Here is a 14410-nt window from a genome sequence, read left to right on the forward strand (position 1 = left end):
ATTGTATGTAATGTATGTATTGTTTGTAATGTATGTATGTATGGTGTGTGTGTATGTATGTAGTATGTATTGTATGTATTGTAATGCAATTAATGTTATGTATGTATGTATGTCTGTATGGTAATGCAATGTATTTATGTATGTATGTATGGGAAATATCAATTTATATAAATAAGTACATTTGCGTGTCCTCCCTTGAAAACCTAGATCACGTTAAATTATTTATAGTTTTCTTGAAAAAAATTAACTCGGCACTATGCAGATGAACTTGGACAGAAATGTATCCTGTTTTTAAACAATTTTCACATCAGTGGAGTTACAAACATTCCAAAGACAGCAGCAGCATTTCAACCCATCAGGCTATTTTACACAAAGAGACAAACAAAAAAAATAAGGAAATCATTCTAGATCATTAAAAGTCAACAGTACAAAATATGAACCCTCCACGTTTACTTCAACTACATGACACCTGTAAATTCTAAGTTTAGGAGTTTAAATATAATGAGAGGGTGCAAATCATTCTCACACATTCTTGTTAGCATGTAAACAAACAAACAAACAGACAAACAAACAAACAAACAAACAAACAAACAAACGGTCTACCATGTCGTTTACGGACATCGGGTGTTGCAAGGATCGCCTGATGCAAAAAGGTTGTAAACGCTGACCATAGGGAACATGGTGATGGCGCCCAGCAGGGAGCCCAGCTGCACCACCGCCCCACACCACACGAGAGCGCTATGGCCCTCGTCGCGAAGGATCACGCCGATGATCACCTTGACGTAGGACAGAGTGAGGACGAAGATGATCCACGCCAGCACCTGCTCAGCGCGAGCGCACAAACAGATCACGTTAAAGCAAAATTCGCTCACTTCCGAAAACGGTTTTCTCAACTCACCATGACGATGCCGCCCCAGGTGTTGTTCACGAGCAGAGGACACGGGCTCAGGGCAGCCATGCTCATTATAAAAGCGCCCACGCCGCTGCCCACCAATGTGAGCGACCCCATCAGCTGCAAAGATCTGGTGAGGAATAGGAGAAATTTTTCAATCATGACAATTTGAGTTCCCGCCGTTGTCTTGCTTGCCTTATGGGGAAAAAGGTGGCAACGAAGCAGGCCAGAGGGTTGGCCGCCGCCGACATGGTGGCAGACAGGTGGTAGGCGGTGTTTCCGTACGGTATGCAAGAGTACGACTGCACCGACGGAAGCACCGCGTTGGTCAGAGCGTTGGCCCACGCCAGGACTACAAAGATGTACAACACCTGCATCCGGCTGTAAGTGCCAAGGCCAAATCCACTTTTTTGTCTTGAGGCTCTGCGCGACTCCGTTGCGGTGCTCTTTGCCACCCAGGTCTTGTCCTTGACCTCACTGCCGTACTGGCTTTTGGTCTTCTCCCTGGCAACGGCGGGGTGATGGTTGAGCAGAAGGAAGGCAAGCAGGCATAGCAACATCATGGCGCTCAGGAAGAAGAAGAACACTTCCGCTGAGAAGTTAGCCGGCTGCTGTTGAGCCCGCAACGTGGGTAAACTGTCTGTTGCGTTTTGTTCGGAGGCGTCATCTATGCAGTGGACCACGCCGACGCCCTGGACGAGTGCCACGAGCGCCGGCAGGAGGCCGCTCACGCCCTCGCCGATATAGTAAGTTGTCAGGTACTGGGGCTTGAGGCGCATCATGAAGGGAAGGAAGGTCACCGAGGAGGTGCAGTCCACCGTGGCGAGGAAGAAGGCGAGGAGGAGCAAGGCCACGCTGCGAGGCGCCCCTGCCACAACCACCGTCTCCTTCCAGAAGAAACCCAACAGGAACGTGGCCGCCGCACCCAAGGAGACGATGACGTAAATCACCGCCGTCTCGCTGAGGACTCCCGGTCGGAAACGGTGCATCAGGGTGACGAAGAGCGGCCCAACGTTGGCCATCTGGATGAGAACTGAGAGGTACGACGGCAGGTACCAGCCCTCTGGAATCTGGGAGAGGATCACGGGAAGCTCCACCCACAGACCGTTGATGGCCACCCAGGACCCCATGCCGAAAAGGCACGCCAGCAGGTGGGTGAGTGCGGACATGGCGGAGATTCTTATCTAGACGAGAGAAGCTTTGAGGTTAGTCGTGCTCACAATTAGGTTTGCTTTTTAAAACTCGGGTCCTTGTGCAGGTGTTTCAGCAGTCAAGTTTAACGTCAACAGTACAAAAGTGCGACTGTTTATTATTCTGAAGGTTGAGAGGATCTGACGTGGGACATGAGACATTCCTGCCTCCCCGTGGTCTTCACCCCCCACCGAGTCCCAGATGCTCATACGAACAGATCATAACTGCACTTGGATCCATTAAAAAAAAAAATCACACTTGTTCTATTTTTGTATAAGCGGTGAGGCAACAGCGGCAGCCGTTCGATAAAAGCAAAAGTTGTCCGTTTGTCTCAACCCAAAAGTGACAATAAGAACAAGCCAATCACTTGACCTCAAGTTAAAGCTACAAAAACATTGGATGACATCATCAACATGCATTTTGGAAGTCAAAAAAGTATACTCACAAGTAGTGGGGATGGATTTTCAGGAGCGAGTGAGCAGAGCTGCGAGTCCGGGATTAAAAGCCTCCTCTGCAAGAGTGGGCGTGGCGTTATGTGTTGCGCTCATCCAGCCGTGACACGTGCTGATGTTGCCGATCACATTGTTTTCGTGGGACGCCTTCCGGGTGGGATCACATGCCAGCGCTGTTTTCGACCCGACTCAGTGAGAGCGGCTACGTTGTTTCCTTGTGGTTCCGAGCGCACGCTCGCCGGCCCGAGACAAAAGCTATTGGAAGGTCAATCGAAAGGGTTATCTTGTTAAAAGCTCATTTCATTGTGAACTAATCAGTTGTCTCAAAAAAGACACTATGGAACAATTTAATAAAAACATTTTTTTTAATTCCATTAGTTGTCACATATACCAAGTAGTCATTTAGTAATGGTCATTTTTCAACAAAAAAAACGAAAATTATTTATGCCAGTGCAAAAATGAGGATTCTCCGCTCAAATCCTGGACACTAAAAAGCAACATTACCTTCTAGATGTTATGACAGCACAAGGAGCAGCAGTCAAGTGTGGATTATTCAATATTGAAGTAGGTAATAGTGCAGATTGAAGGGGCGGGGCATGTCGGTTGTGCCCCCGAGGCAACAAGTGTCACATGGTCCGAGTGTAAACAACCGCACAGGTTTGACTCGTGTTTTAAGAGCACGTAAAAGCCCCTCGGCCAGCATGAGGCACCACAAAGCTCCCCCTGTCAGAAACCGGTTCGGACCATCCCGTGCTTCAGAGCCACCTGATGCTTCAGTTCTATGGGAGCTGTGTTTAAACAGCACATGTAAAAAAAAAAAAAAAAGTTCTTATCTGACTTTAATGGCATGCGTCGACGCAGTCCTGCCCCCGCTGAAAGACGTTATAAATGTTGACCAGGGGGAACATGGCGAGAGCGCCCGTCAGCGAGCCCACTTGGATGGCGATGCCGCACCACAGCAGGCCGGCGTGGCCCGCTTCATGCAGCAGCGTGCCGATCACCACCTTCAGGTAGGAGAAGAGGCCTGTGAACAGGATCCAGGAGGCCACCTGCGAGTGAGGCACAAGAGCGGGTCACTTGAAATGCTTTACTTAATAACAGTCTTGAAACACATTGTACTTCACAAGTCCAAACACTTGGGGCATCAGATGGAATTCAGTAGATAAGGGAGATAAGAGACGAAATAAAACTTCAGTTACCTTTAAGTTCTGGTTTTCATGACTACAAAGTCTGTTGGTGTGGATGACAAAATAAGAACCACTCACCACTAAGACCACACCGGCTGTCGTACCCTGCAGAGGAGGACACGGACTGTGGGAAGCCAGAACCAACAGGTACACCGCGAAGACCCCGCCCGCCAAAGACAAGACACCCAGACGCGGAAAGGACCTGCAAGGTAAGCAAAAAGGTCAGCTGGACTCGGACCAGACACGAGCACGGCTACCTCACCTCAGAATGACGAACATGGCCAGAAAGCAGGCCAGGGGGTTGGCGATGTTGCCGAGGACCACTGAGAGGTGGAAGGTCATGGTGCTGTAAGGCAAACAAGTGAAGCTCTGGACGGACGGCAGGACGCCGTTGGTGAGCGCGTTGGAGACAGCCAGCAGCGCCAGGAGGTAGCCGTTGTGCAGCGTCCAAAACGGTGCAGCGGGCGGCACCTCTTCTTGGCGCAAGTCCTCCCGAGAGGACGGCGAGCTGCCGTTCTGGATCGGGTTCACCTCGTCGCCCCCGCTCTTGGCCGCTGCTGCAAGAACATTTGAAATTGCTACTTTACCATAAATGCCAGAATTTATTGTTAAAAATATTCTGAGTAAATCACATCATGTAAATTACAGTAATCTGCAGATGACGATCATTCTTCTAAGCTATTGTCTTATTTTTTAAAAAATGTACAGCTTTCTGGAATACCTTAATACCGTAAACTCTCACAAGATGGCGCCAAAGCTTCGCTATTAAGAAAGTTACAAATGGGATGACCTATACTTGACTGTTTAAGAATTCTGCATGTTGAGGAAGTGCCAATTTTTTGGATGGATATGAGCAAGCAGGAACATTTTAAAGGCAGCCTAAATATGTACTTGAATTTTTTGCTCTTATATAGCAGGGAATTTTTGTATATACAGACTTGGAAATGTAAATATCTTTCCATAAAAATTTCTCAAATGTTATCTTTTAACATACTTTCAATACTTGCGTAGGAACCCCGTGAGGTGTCAGATGGGGGCAGCGCAGCTCCTTTCGACGCCATCGGTCGGCACGTCAACGCCAGGAAGCTCAGCGCGGAAACCGACAGCATGACAAACAAGAACCAGAAGAAGTTCTGCGCCGGGAAGTTCTCCTTGAGGTAGTGCGGCTGCACGGTGCCATTGACGACGGGGCACTCCAGCTGGCCCACGCCCTGCCCCAGCGCCACCACGCACGGGAACAACGCACTCAGGCCCTGCCCGACGAAGAAAGTGCGGATGTACTGCGGCGGGTAGCGGAACATGAAGGGCAGGAATGTAACGTTGGACGTGCAGCACACGAGCGACAGCACGAAGGTGAGAAGCAGGAAGGGCAGCGAGTGCAGCTGTCCTGCCACCATTGTCGTGCGCGCCCAGAAGATGGCGAGCAGCGCCGCCGCCACCAGCGCCAGCGCCTGGATGCAGTGAATGACCAGGCGCTCATTGAGGCGGCCTGGCGCGCAGTGATGCGTCACGGTTACCGCCACTGGACCAATGTTGCCCAACGCAATCAAGACTGAGAGGTAGGCCGGTAAATTCCAACCTGTAATGACAACATAGATACTCAAAGAATAAAAAATGGTCATCTTTGAGTTTTACTTTTCTATTCCTGAAATTGGAATGTGAAACTTTTGCTGAGAAATTTGTTTGATTAAAACAATAAATTAAGTTTTTACAATAGTACGTATTTTAAGGATTCTAAATACCTACTCAACATTCAAAAGCAGATTCTCGTGGTTTACGCAAGATATTTGTTAACAGAGGGGAACAAGTAGCTTGCTAAACCAGTAATTTTTTGTTGCGAAATCACCAGATAACCGTGAACTATGACCTCACAGTGGATTGATTGTATTACAAGGCAGTTCTGATTTCAAGTACATGTCGCGTGACATGTTCATGTTTATACATACATATAATATGACTATCGCGACTATTAGCATAATGCAATTTATATCCAAAAACAGATGTTTAAGGAGGCTCAAGTGTCAAACGCTAACTTGCTAGATTAACTGATTTCATATCAGGGAGCAAAATCTTGCGGGTGAACGCCAAGAAGCGACCACTGACCTTCGGGCAGCACGCTTACGATGACCGGGAGCTCGACCCACAAACTGTTGACGGAAATCCACGAGCCCATTGCGAACAGCGCCATAAGGCCGTGGGTTACCGCATTGCTGCTCCACCAGCCGGCCGACATGACGTCGCCGACTTTGACCCAAGGAAGGGAAAAGAAATTACGGAGAGTAAGCCGGTGAGCGCGGTTCAGCTACGGGTTTATTTGTTAACTAATCACCGTCACACTTCTGCCACTCTCGCCGCGTTGGAACGGTAGCAATGGTGGATACTTGACAAACAGTTCCCGCCCCTTGAGATGCCTTCGGGTACTCTTCGGAAATGAATGACGCCTTGCCTTTCAACGCCTTTCCGGCTGTATTTAGTTATGAATGTACGACGTTGTATGGATATTATAAAAGAAAATAGCATACATAAGACACTGTCATAACCATAATATGCCCCTAATAAGCTACAATTGTGTTTTCTCGCGTTTTTGTTTAAATTGAGATGTATCCAATATTTATGAGTGCCTCGAAAGCATCAAAATGGCGCTGGTAACCCTTGGAGATGGGTGCGTTCGTTTTTGAATCAAATACAACTGAGTGGGACGGGGCGATGCATTTTTCTCACTTTATCCAAAATCTTACTCATTTAACACATTTCTGCTTGATATGGAATGCATTTTTCCACATTTATGATTTTGTTGGCTGATACAAATATTTTATAAGAATGTCCTCGAGTGAGCTAAAAACAGGACAATGGCTAACCATGCAGATATTGACAGACGTTTTTATTTTTTCAGCAATACTCATGATCGATTTAGTTGTCACTTAGGCTGTCATGATAACATGTTTCAAAATCCCAGAATAAAGATGACCCAGATATGCCGAGCAGTAAAAAAATAAATTTTTACCATTGAGTGAAAAAGACTGTTAGTCATCGCTATGCTTTGTAAATAAACACTCACGATTCTTGGACAATGTTCGGGCTTGGGATGGGTTGGGAATGGTCCCCCACTCTCTGATGCACACGCTTCATCACGGCGGTCTTGCGTGGGGCCAACACAATGGAGTAACCCGGCTTGACGCGGGGCAGCGAGAGCTTTAGCTTCATCACCATTTCAGTGACGTTGCGGAAATTGAAATTGAGCATGGGGTCCGTGTTGCCCAGCACCATTTTCTGGTATGCAATCTCACAGCGGACGGCCTCCCGCTTTGTCTTCCTGTTGTCGTTGGCCAAGCGCAGCATTAGCTTGTCCACGTCCTGCTGGGTGCGGCAAGCCCCCCCGTTCCGATCCACGATGGCGCTGATGTAGTCCAAGTCCATGCACTCTGGAGAGACGTTCACTGAACGTTTAGCCATCTTTGGTCGTCCTCGACCTTTGGCCCATTGTGCTCCGCCGTCAGTGTTGAGAGCTTGCTGGCTGGAAGGCTCTTCAAAGTCAGATGAGCTCAAGTCCTCCGAGCTGTCCGAATGCGCGGAGCATCGTTTCTGTTTTTGCGACTGGCTGTAGGGATATTCGGCCATCAGGATGTAGAACTTGCAGCTCAGCAGCTGTATGTTCAAATCAGCTGACGGCACTTTGGCATAACGGCCTCCCGGCAGGAAGTCCATCAGGTGCTTTTCGGCGACGCCAGTAATCACCTTGATCATCCTTTTCAAGCAGACCCTGATGAGGTCCCTGTTGGTGTGCAAATCGTCACAGTAGTGGTACACGCCGGGGTAGAGCTGGTCTTGCAGCGCAAGCTGCAGGAAGACATTGGTGACCTTCTCGGGCACCATCAGAGTGGACGGGTCTTTGGACCATTCGAGACACTTCTGGTAGAGGCAGAGTAGGTACTGGCTGTAGAGGGAATACTCGCCTGTGCTGGTTAGAAGCTGCCAGTAGGGCCCCATCACTTTGCAGTAGATGATTGCAAGAACGCACACAATGCTCTGGATGACAGAATCGCTGGAGTCAGCGACCACGCTCTCCAGGAGAACGTTGGGGCTCTGGTCGTTGGTGAGTGCCAGCATGTCGGAGAAGAAGAGCGCCACCTCGTTGTGGTGGTGAGTGAGGCCTGCAGCCGCCTCAAAGTAACTGCTGAACAGCGTCGACGGCTTTCTGACGAGCCTGGATGCGTTTTCTTTCTCCGCGCAGAAGGCCATCCAGTGTTTCTTGTAGCTCAGCAAAGCCCCCTTGCCGGGGATCAGCATGTCCGTGGCCATGTGGATGAAGCGGGAGGTGGCGCTCTCGCTGAAGCTGAGCACTTTCTTAAAAAGCGGGTTCCCGTCCCGACCCAGCTTGTCACCCCGCGACTGGGTGATCTCGTTCTCGAAGGCCATGAGTTGCTGCTCCACTGTCTCGTGTACATCCACCAAGAAGTTGGCGTTGTGGTGCAGGAAGACCACCGGGGGGGCCAGCGAGGCCTGCTCACCGACCGAGTTAAGTGTTTTCTCAAAGTCCACCATGGCGGGGTGCTTCTTGCACGTTAACGCATATTGATTTCTGAGGAGGTCCGAGGAAATCTTCTTGCAATTTTTGGTTTGCCCGCCGTGTATGCTCGACAGCTTCTGGACAGACAACATGGCCACGTCCAGGAGAGACGGCAACACTTTATCGTCATTGGCGTCGTCGCCACAGCAGACCGGCACGTCTTTCCTGATGACTCGAAGTGAAGGATTCTGCTCCGACTCCACACCGGGAGAAATTTCGTAGACGTCGTATTCCTCCTTGCACAACACTTTTTCGTGGGGGGGTGACTGTATGCGCTTTTTGACAAAGGTCTTGTGGTGGTCTTTAGACTTTACCAGCTCAAACGGACTTTGAAGCCAGTTCTCCATCACAAAGTTCCGCCTGTGACTTCTCGTTTGAGAACTGAGGCGGCACATCTTTAACTTTTTGAGCTTAAGCTTCAGAACACTGTAAGCTTTTTGAATGTTGCCATCTTTGCAGTATTGCGGGTTGAAGTTCCTCAGCCAGGTGACCAAGTTAATGGGGGAAACTTTCTCCCTTATCACAAAGTTGTTCAGCTCCATAATTAAACCGTTGGTGACCTCAATGGACTGCGCGCGCTCAGAAAAGTCTTTCATTTTTAAAAGATGGTCTCGTTCGACACCAATGCTATCACATATGGGGCCCACAAAGTTGAAGTTCACGTACGAGTCCAGAAAAACACGCCTGGCCTCGCCCGCCAAGCTCAAGGTGGCGGCGATGCCTCTTTCGATCAAGCACCGAAAGTCCGCCGAATGGTAAGCTGGGAAAATTTTCTTCAGCCAATCGATGATGGAAATCCACGGGAAGTTATTGTCCTCTCTCATGAGTCCACTTTGAATAAGGAATCTGTTCTTGCAAAGGTCTCTGTCAAGATCCAAGCCTTCCCCCATTTGAGGGCCAATGAAGTCTGCCACCAACTTCCAATAATAATCATCTCCTGAAAAACCCAAACATGTACAAATATCAATTGATATTTCAGCTTTCTTTATGGAAATGTCTTTAGACTTACTCAAATTTGCTTCAATTATAACTGCTTTCCCAGAAAGAGAGAAATTGCCTCCAGATTCCATTGCCAGCTGTTATGGTAGAGAAACAAGTGAACGATACATTATCATTAATGTGTTTGCAGGGGAGAGTGATTCTGCACAAACTAAATATTTGCAAAGCTACATCAAGTGTTATTGAACGGCACGTGCGAAGCTAACGTTAGCATTAACTTGAAATACCGTTCATTAGCGATACATTGCAGGCGGTAGAATTAGCGCTCCTGTCGCTAAGAAGCGAAAACACAGGCAATATCATGCAAACTAATTATAACGTTAACGCGTTTTTTACCATGAAATGGCCCGCGACACGACAGGGTGGCTTTGAGCTCCCTGTTTCGTACAGAAATTAACAAACACAACAGTGCGATTGGATGTTGCGGTATAGCCCACAAATGGAGACTGACTGGCTATCGCGACACGACGTACGGACATGTTTACGTGGCGGCCATCTTGGAGGTGGCAAGATCCTTCAAAGACTATGCATCACGAAAATGATCTGACATATTTGTAGGTTTAATAAAATGCAAATAAATTAAAGAAACATTTTTTTTCTTTTATAAAAGGCCAGGGTCCGGCAAAATTATCTGACACATTTGTAGGTTTAATAAAATGCAAATAAATTAAAGAAACAAAAAAGATGTTTTATTTTTATAAAGTACATTTAATGCCGTTTTGTTTTGTTTCGTTTCATTTTATTTTATTTTCGAATCATGTTATTTTGGTCTTACCGCTGCCACATTTTCTGGGGTTCTGGCGCTGCGAGGTCTCCCGGTTGATTTTCGTTTCAATGTTGATCCAAGTTAATAACTCATAACAAGATCGTGTTTCGAGCAGGTACGGGATCACGTCTACCGAGTTTGAAGCGCAAACGGAACGCTCGTTGTGTTGCAGTTACAGATTCGTTTTTGATAAACGTTTACACAATGAAAGCGCGATGCTCACCCGTCCAATTCATATTAGCAACTGAAACGAAACAAAATAATATTATTCGAAAATTAAATGAAACGAAACGAAACAAAACAGAACAAAATGGCATTATATGTACCTTTCGAAAATAAAAGACAAAACATTTTTGTTTCTTTAATTTATTTGCATTTTATTAAACCTACAAATGTGTTAGATCATTTTGCCGGACCCTGTATGACCTAAATTTGATAATAATAATAATAATAATAATAATAATAACGATAATAATAATAATAATAATAATAATAATAATAATAATAATAATAATAATAATAATAATAATAATAATAATAATAATAATAAAATACAGAATGTTTTATGGCGAGGGTTTTCTGTCGGGCGCGTCCCAGATGCTCCAGCCAATCATATTGGAGTGATGCGTATCCTGCAACCAATCATACAGCAGCAGGGCGTATCTCACCTAAAACCTGGTGGAACTTAAAACATCTCCAACACAATAATAGAGGCTACAAATATCCGACGTCTTGGATTTTTTAAAAAATATTCCAAAGTTTCAGCTCAAGAAATTTAACGAGGCGAGTTATACGCCACTTTACCTTGGAATTGTGACTCTTTATATCGCGCGGCGTCGCTGACTTCCTTAGCGAACAGCTAGCTGCAACACATAGCATTACATTTACACTTAACAACAGTGATCATGTGGAAATTGTTCGAAAAACATTTTCCGAGTGTGATTATAGCATAAAAGAGCTGCAGGTTGGCCCACAGCTTTCAGGTAAGATAACAACGCGAATCTTTTTGAATGGCACTTTGCAATGGTTTAGATAATAATAAATGCATACAAAGGTAATAAATGTAACGTAAACTGTAATAAGACACAAAGCACTTCACATATGCACCAATGAAAGATAGTTTAAAATAGTGGACTGCAAATATGTTGATAAAGATGTAACCATTTTACCAAGACTATTTATTCTAGAATATAGTGATAATTTAATAACACATATACAGTAACATTCCTCTCGGTCTTGTTTTCAGATTATTTGTGACTGGCTGTGTTAATTTTTTTTAAAAAGCAAAGAGAGCATCTGATGATGGCGTCTGCTGAAGGGGCTGTTGAAGATGTTGTGGCTTCCCTATCCACTCGGGAAAATCATGAACCTAATCCGCTAAATGCTTCACAAAAGAGAAACCCCACTAAGCTCAAAAAACAAAAAGCAAAAAGGAAAAGGACCAACGTGAAGAGAATGGAGCAGCCCAGATACACGGTCCACGAGGGCGAGGACATGCTCCTCGTCATATCCAGCACCACTTCGCAGGACCGCAGCGCCACATGGGTCCCCAAGATAAAAAAGAAAAAGGGAAGAAAGATAAAGAATGTCGAAAAAGAGGAGACGCCGCCTGTGTTTGCGGCGAAGCCACACGACCGCAGATGGGGGCAAAATATTCCTGAGGAGGTTCTGGTCAATATTTTCAAGATGGTGGTCATGGAAGATGGTGCCGTGCCCTTTCTGTGCAGGTAGTGTTCGACCAGTCTTGATGTTGATTTCTGTAAATTTACCTTAGCTAAAAATGATTTGTTTCACATGCTAGGGTAGGAAGGGTGTGCCGCTTGTGGAACATCGCAGCCGCCACTCCTATCCTGTGGCGGAAAGTCTCCGTCGGTCACTGCTGGATCGCACCGGGCGAACATCAGAACCCAGAAAGACAGAGACGGATTAAAAACACATTCGACTGGCTAACGCAGAGCAGGTCTGCTGCACGATGATGTTGCCGTTAAGATTAGCTGTGTGAATGTTCTGTTTAAATCTTGCCTTTATTTTATGTTTTCAGATTCTCTCAGCTACGGGATTTCTCCCTCCATCATTGGACTGAGAATGTGGACTATGCAGTCGATGTAGGTCACGAGGTTTATTTACAAAATTAGATTTTTGGAATGTGTGGAATTACAGTTTATAGAAATGAAGAAAAAAAAAAAATCCCGTCAGGTTGTGTCGCAGTTCTGCTCTCACCTGAGCTCGCTCACGCTCTCCTACTGTACTGGCCTAACGGAGGCGGGCTTCCAGAGTTTGGGCCTGCACGGCCACTCACTGCGTAGCTTAAACCTACAGTACACGAAGGTGAGCCCATCCTGTGGAGGAACATCTCAGCGTCACAAAACCTGGTTTAGGAGGTATTGAAAATTTCCGTCAATGTCGTACATGAAATAATTGTGTTGCTGTAGTTTCAAGAGGCTGGTCTTCTCACTTACCTGGATGATCACGGCGCACAAATCCAGCAGATTAAATTCACCCACAGACCAAAGTGTGACCGACTTTCCTTCATCTCTGTAAGGAACCATAAGTCTCTCTCAAATGTCTTGGAAACAACGATTACTACGTTGCTTCTGTTTTCAGAGGGGATGCTGTCCCAATTTGGAGATGCTGGAGGTTAACACAAAGCTGGACAGTCAAGACAACGAAATGACTGTTTCTATCCAAGCGCTACAGAGAGCTTGCCCTAAACTTAAGGTAAATATCAGAGGTGACTCAAGTCACAAGCACAGATACAAAGAGCAAAGTGGCTAATGTGTTCCACATCTTACTTAACCTACATATTTTGTTGCGGCTTTCTGATTTGAATTCACAACGACAAAACATTTCTATTGTTCTTGTCATCAGACGTTCCGGATGCTGAACGTCTGCCCGGTGTTCAAGAATACTAATAGTAGTAATGGTGCTGAATCATCTCTTGGCTTCCCTCTACTGGAAGAGCTGTGTATTGCCACTGCGTCGTACACCTACATAAACGACAAACAGTTGCGGGACATACTCTTTGGCTCCCCCCGGCTGCGGGTGCTGGACCTGCGTGGCTGCTCACGCATTACATCTGCGGGTCTGGAGGCTTTACCTTGTCTTGGTAAAGGCATAATTTTTACTTTGTGGTCTGAAATTAAAGCTAGGTTTTCAAAAGTCTGAAATGTGCCAACCTTGTGTCTGGCAGAACTGGAGTGCCTCTTCTGGGCTCAGTATTTCACCAGCCACATGAGCACATTGTCTCTGAATACGGGCCTCCATGCCTTGACGCAGAAGTGGAGTCACACGTTGCGGCAGCTGGATGTGGCCAATCAGCCTTTTTCTCAGGAGGACTTGGAGGCGGCCATGTTTCACCTGGCCCAGGCCAACCACACAGACACCCTGCGGTCACTCAACCTGAGTGGGACCAAAATCACGGCAGGTGCCCTGAGGTAATGGAAACTACCTTTTCTTTGTTTACCTTTTGAAGCAATGATTTCCAACGACTTTGCCACTAAAGATTACCATGATTATCAAAATCAAAAGTTCTAAATATCAATTACTTATTCACAGGCTTCTCATCGGCCAAACATCAGCACTAGACTACCTCAACCTGTCCTCCTGTCGGGATCTACCCAGAGGAGTAAAACGAATTTATCGCGGACAAGAGGAAATTCGCCAGTTGCTGGACAAATTGGAATGCAGTCAAACCACGGTTTTCGACCACAATCCGTTCCAGACGGCGGTTCGATAAGTGAATCGGTCAAATTCCGAATCTATTTTTTAAAAAAATTAATCCGTTCCAAGACAAAAAAAAACGCCTTTTTTTTAAGCATTTTTTCATTTGCGCATTTTTGTCCGATCGCGCAACTGCAGCACACCGCTGAACGCGCAACCGTAGCGCGCCGCCGACCGCACAAGTGCACCGCGCTCGTCGCATAATTGTGACAGAGCCGTCGCTAAAATTTAGTAAATATTTTTGAAGTCCTTATGTACTTTCCAAAATTTAAGTGGACCTCAGTGTGGGGTTAATACAATCCTCAAAGTAACGAAAATACAATAACGAACAGAGACAGTCGGCATCCGGGCGGCGGAGTCGGGTTTTCTTGGGTCCTTTCGGCTCATCTCGCGAGGTTCGACCTCTGAATTTTGTTCGACAACCGAAGCAAAAAAATCTCGGAATTTTTCGTTCGAATTTCGATTTGTTCGAGAACCGAAACGTTCGAAAACCGAGGTTTGACTGTAGAGCTAAAACCAGAAACGCAATTGCCTAAAAAATAGTTATGTTTTTGTAAGAACCCTGGATTCACTCACTTTTAGTTTTTCATTGGTCTTTTCTAATAAATGTTTACAGTTCTGCATCATATTTGATTG

At 46.2% G+C, this 14410-nt stretch overlaps 4 protein-coding genes across 6 annotated transcripts; 1 reads left to right on the forward strand and 3 right to left on the reverse strand.

Annotated features, from left to right (window-relative positions):
• Nucleotides 1-341: 341 nt before the first annotated feature.
• slc52a3-2a (solute carrier family 52 member 3-2a) lies at nucleotides 342-2736 on the reverse strand. The gene is made up of 4 exons (XM_088364659.1): nucleotides 2529-2736; nucleotides 1088-2076; nucleotides 899-1022; nucleotides 342-821 (listed from the first exon to the last, which is right to left on the reverse strand). The coding sequence occupies exons 2-4, from the start codon at nucleotides 2059-2061 to the stop codon at nucleotides 612-614; spliced, it is 1308 nt and encodes a 435-aa protein (XP_088220785.1). The 5' UTR covers nucleotides 2062-2076; nucleotides 2529-2736; the 3' UTR covers nucleotides 342-611.
• A 145-nt stretch (nucleotides 2737-2881) lies between these two features.
• slc52a2 (solute carrier family 52 member 2) lies at nucleotides 2882-6164 on the reverse strand. Its single transcript, XM_088364660.1, has 6 exons — nucleotides 6052-6164; nucleotides 5826-5966; nucleotides 4717-5301; nucleotides 3985-4279; nucleotides 3801-3924; nucleotides 2882-3584 (listed from the first exon to the last, which is right to left on the reverse strand). Exons 2-6 carry the CDS (start codon nucleotides 5953-5955, stop codon nucleotides 3375-3377), a joined length of 1344 nt encoding a protein of 447 aa, XP_088220786.1. The 5' UTR covers nucleotides 5956-5966; nucleotides 6052-6164; the 3' UTR covers nucleotides 2882-3374.
• A 418-nt stretch (nucleotides 6165-6582) lies between these two features.
• LOC148380253 (uncharacterized) lies at nucleotides 6583-10263 on the reverse strand. 2 transcript variants are annotated; one of them, XM_088364657.1, is made up of 3 exons: nucleotides 10064-10263; nucleotides 9299-9365; nucleotides 6583-9226 (listed from the first exon to the last, which is right to left on the reverse strand). In XM_088364657.1, exons 2-3 carry the CDS (start codon nucleotides 9357-9359, stop codon nucleotides 6777-6779), a joined length of 2511 nt encoding a protein of 836 aa, XP_088220783.1. In that variant the 5' UTR covers nucleotides 9360-9365; nucleotides 10064-10263; the 3' UTR covers nucleotides 6583-6776. The 2 variants fall into 2 exon arrangements, with proteins under 2 accessions (XP_088220783.1, XP_088220782.1); XM_088364656.1 differs by lacking the exon at nucleotides 10064-10263 and adding an exon at nucleotides 9625-9793.
• Nucleotides 10264-10706: 443 nt separating this feature from the next.
• Nucleotides 10707-14402, forward strand: fbxl6 (F-box and leucine-rich repeat protein 6). 2 transcript variants are annotated; one of them, XM_088365929.1, is made up of 10 exons: nucleotides 10707-11037; nucleotides 11301-11781; nucleotides 11856-12014; nucleotides 12096-12159; nucleotides 12251-12382; nucleotides 12487-12591; nucleotides 12659-12772; nucleotides 12923-13160; nucleotides 13245-13488; nucleotides 13610-14402. In XM_088365929.1, the coding sequence occupies exons 2-10, from the start codon at nucleotides 11354-11356 to the stop codon at nucleotides 13788-13790; spliced, it is 1665 nt and encodes a 554-aa protein (XP_088222055.1). In that variant the 5' UTR covers nucleotides 10707-11037; nucleotides 11301-11353; the 3' UTR covers nucleotides 13791-14402. The 2 variants fall into 2 exon arrangements, with proteins under 2 accessions (XP_088222055.1, XP_088222056.1); XM_088365930.1 differs by having other exon boundaries at nucleotides 11339-11781.
• Nucleotides 14403-14410: the final 8 nt, after the last annotated feature.

Source organism: Syngnathus floridae, chromosome 21, assembly GCF_059516105.1.
Source record: "Syngnathus floridae isolate MCC-2025c chromosome 21, RoL_Sflo_1.0, whole genome shotgun sequence".
Taxonomy (NCBI): domain Eukaryota; kingdom Metazoa; phylum Chordata; class Actinopteri; order Syngnathiformes; family Syngnathidae; genus Syngnathus; species Syngnathus floridae.

Excerpts from the sequence above, each read along its gene's own strand:
- slc52a3-2a (XM_088364659.1), bottom strand. The coding sequence starts at position 2,061 with ATGTCCGCACTCACCCACCTGCTGGCGTGCCTTTTCGGCATGGGGTCC. Across the intron at positions 1,023-1,087 it reads GCCACCTTTTTCCCCATAAG|ATCTTTGCAGCTGATGGGGT; the intron begins GCAAGCAAGACA and ends ATTCCTCACCAG. Across the intron at positions 822-898 it reads CCTGGGGCGGCATCGTCATG|GTGCTGGCGTGGATCATCTT; the intron begins GTGAGTTGAGAA and ends CGCGCTGAGCAG.
- fbxl6 (XM_088365929.1), top strand. The coding sequence starts at position 11,354 with ATGATGGCGTCTGCTGAAGGGGCTGTTGAAGATGTTGTGGCTTCCCTA. Across the intron at positions 13,161-13,244 it reads GGAGGCTTTACCTTGTCTTG|AACTGGAGTGCCTCTTCTGG; the intron begins GTAAAGGCATAA and ends TGTGTCTGGCAG. Across the intron at positions 13,489-13,609 it reads ATCACGGCAGGTGCCCTGAG|GCTTCTCATCGGCCAAACAT; the intron begins GTAATGGAAACT and ends ACTTATTCACAG.
- slc52a2 (XM_088364660.1), bottom strand. The coding sequence starts at position 5,955 with ATGTCGGCCGGCTGGTGGAGCAGCAATGCGGTAACCCACGGCCTTATG. Across the intron at positions 5,302-5,825 it reads CGTAAGCGTGCTGCCCGAAG|GTTGGAATTTACCGGCCTAC; the intron begins GTCAGTGGTCGC and ends TTGTCATTACAG. Across the intron at positions 3,925-3,984 it reads GCCATGTTCGTCATTCTGAG|GTCCTTTCCGCGTCTGGGTG; the intron begins GTGAGGTAGCCG and ends CTTACCTTGCAG.
- LOC148380253 (XM_088364656.1), bottom strand. Across the intron at positions 9,227-9,298 it reads TATAATTGAAGCAAATTTGA|GAGATGATTATTATTGGAAG; the intron begins GTAAGTCTAAAG and ends TGGGTTTTTCAG.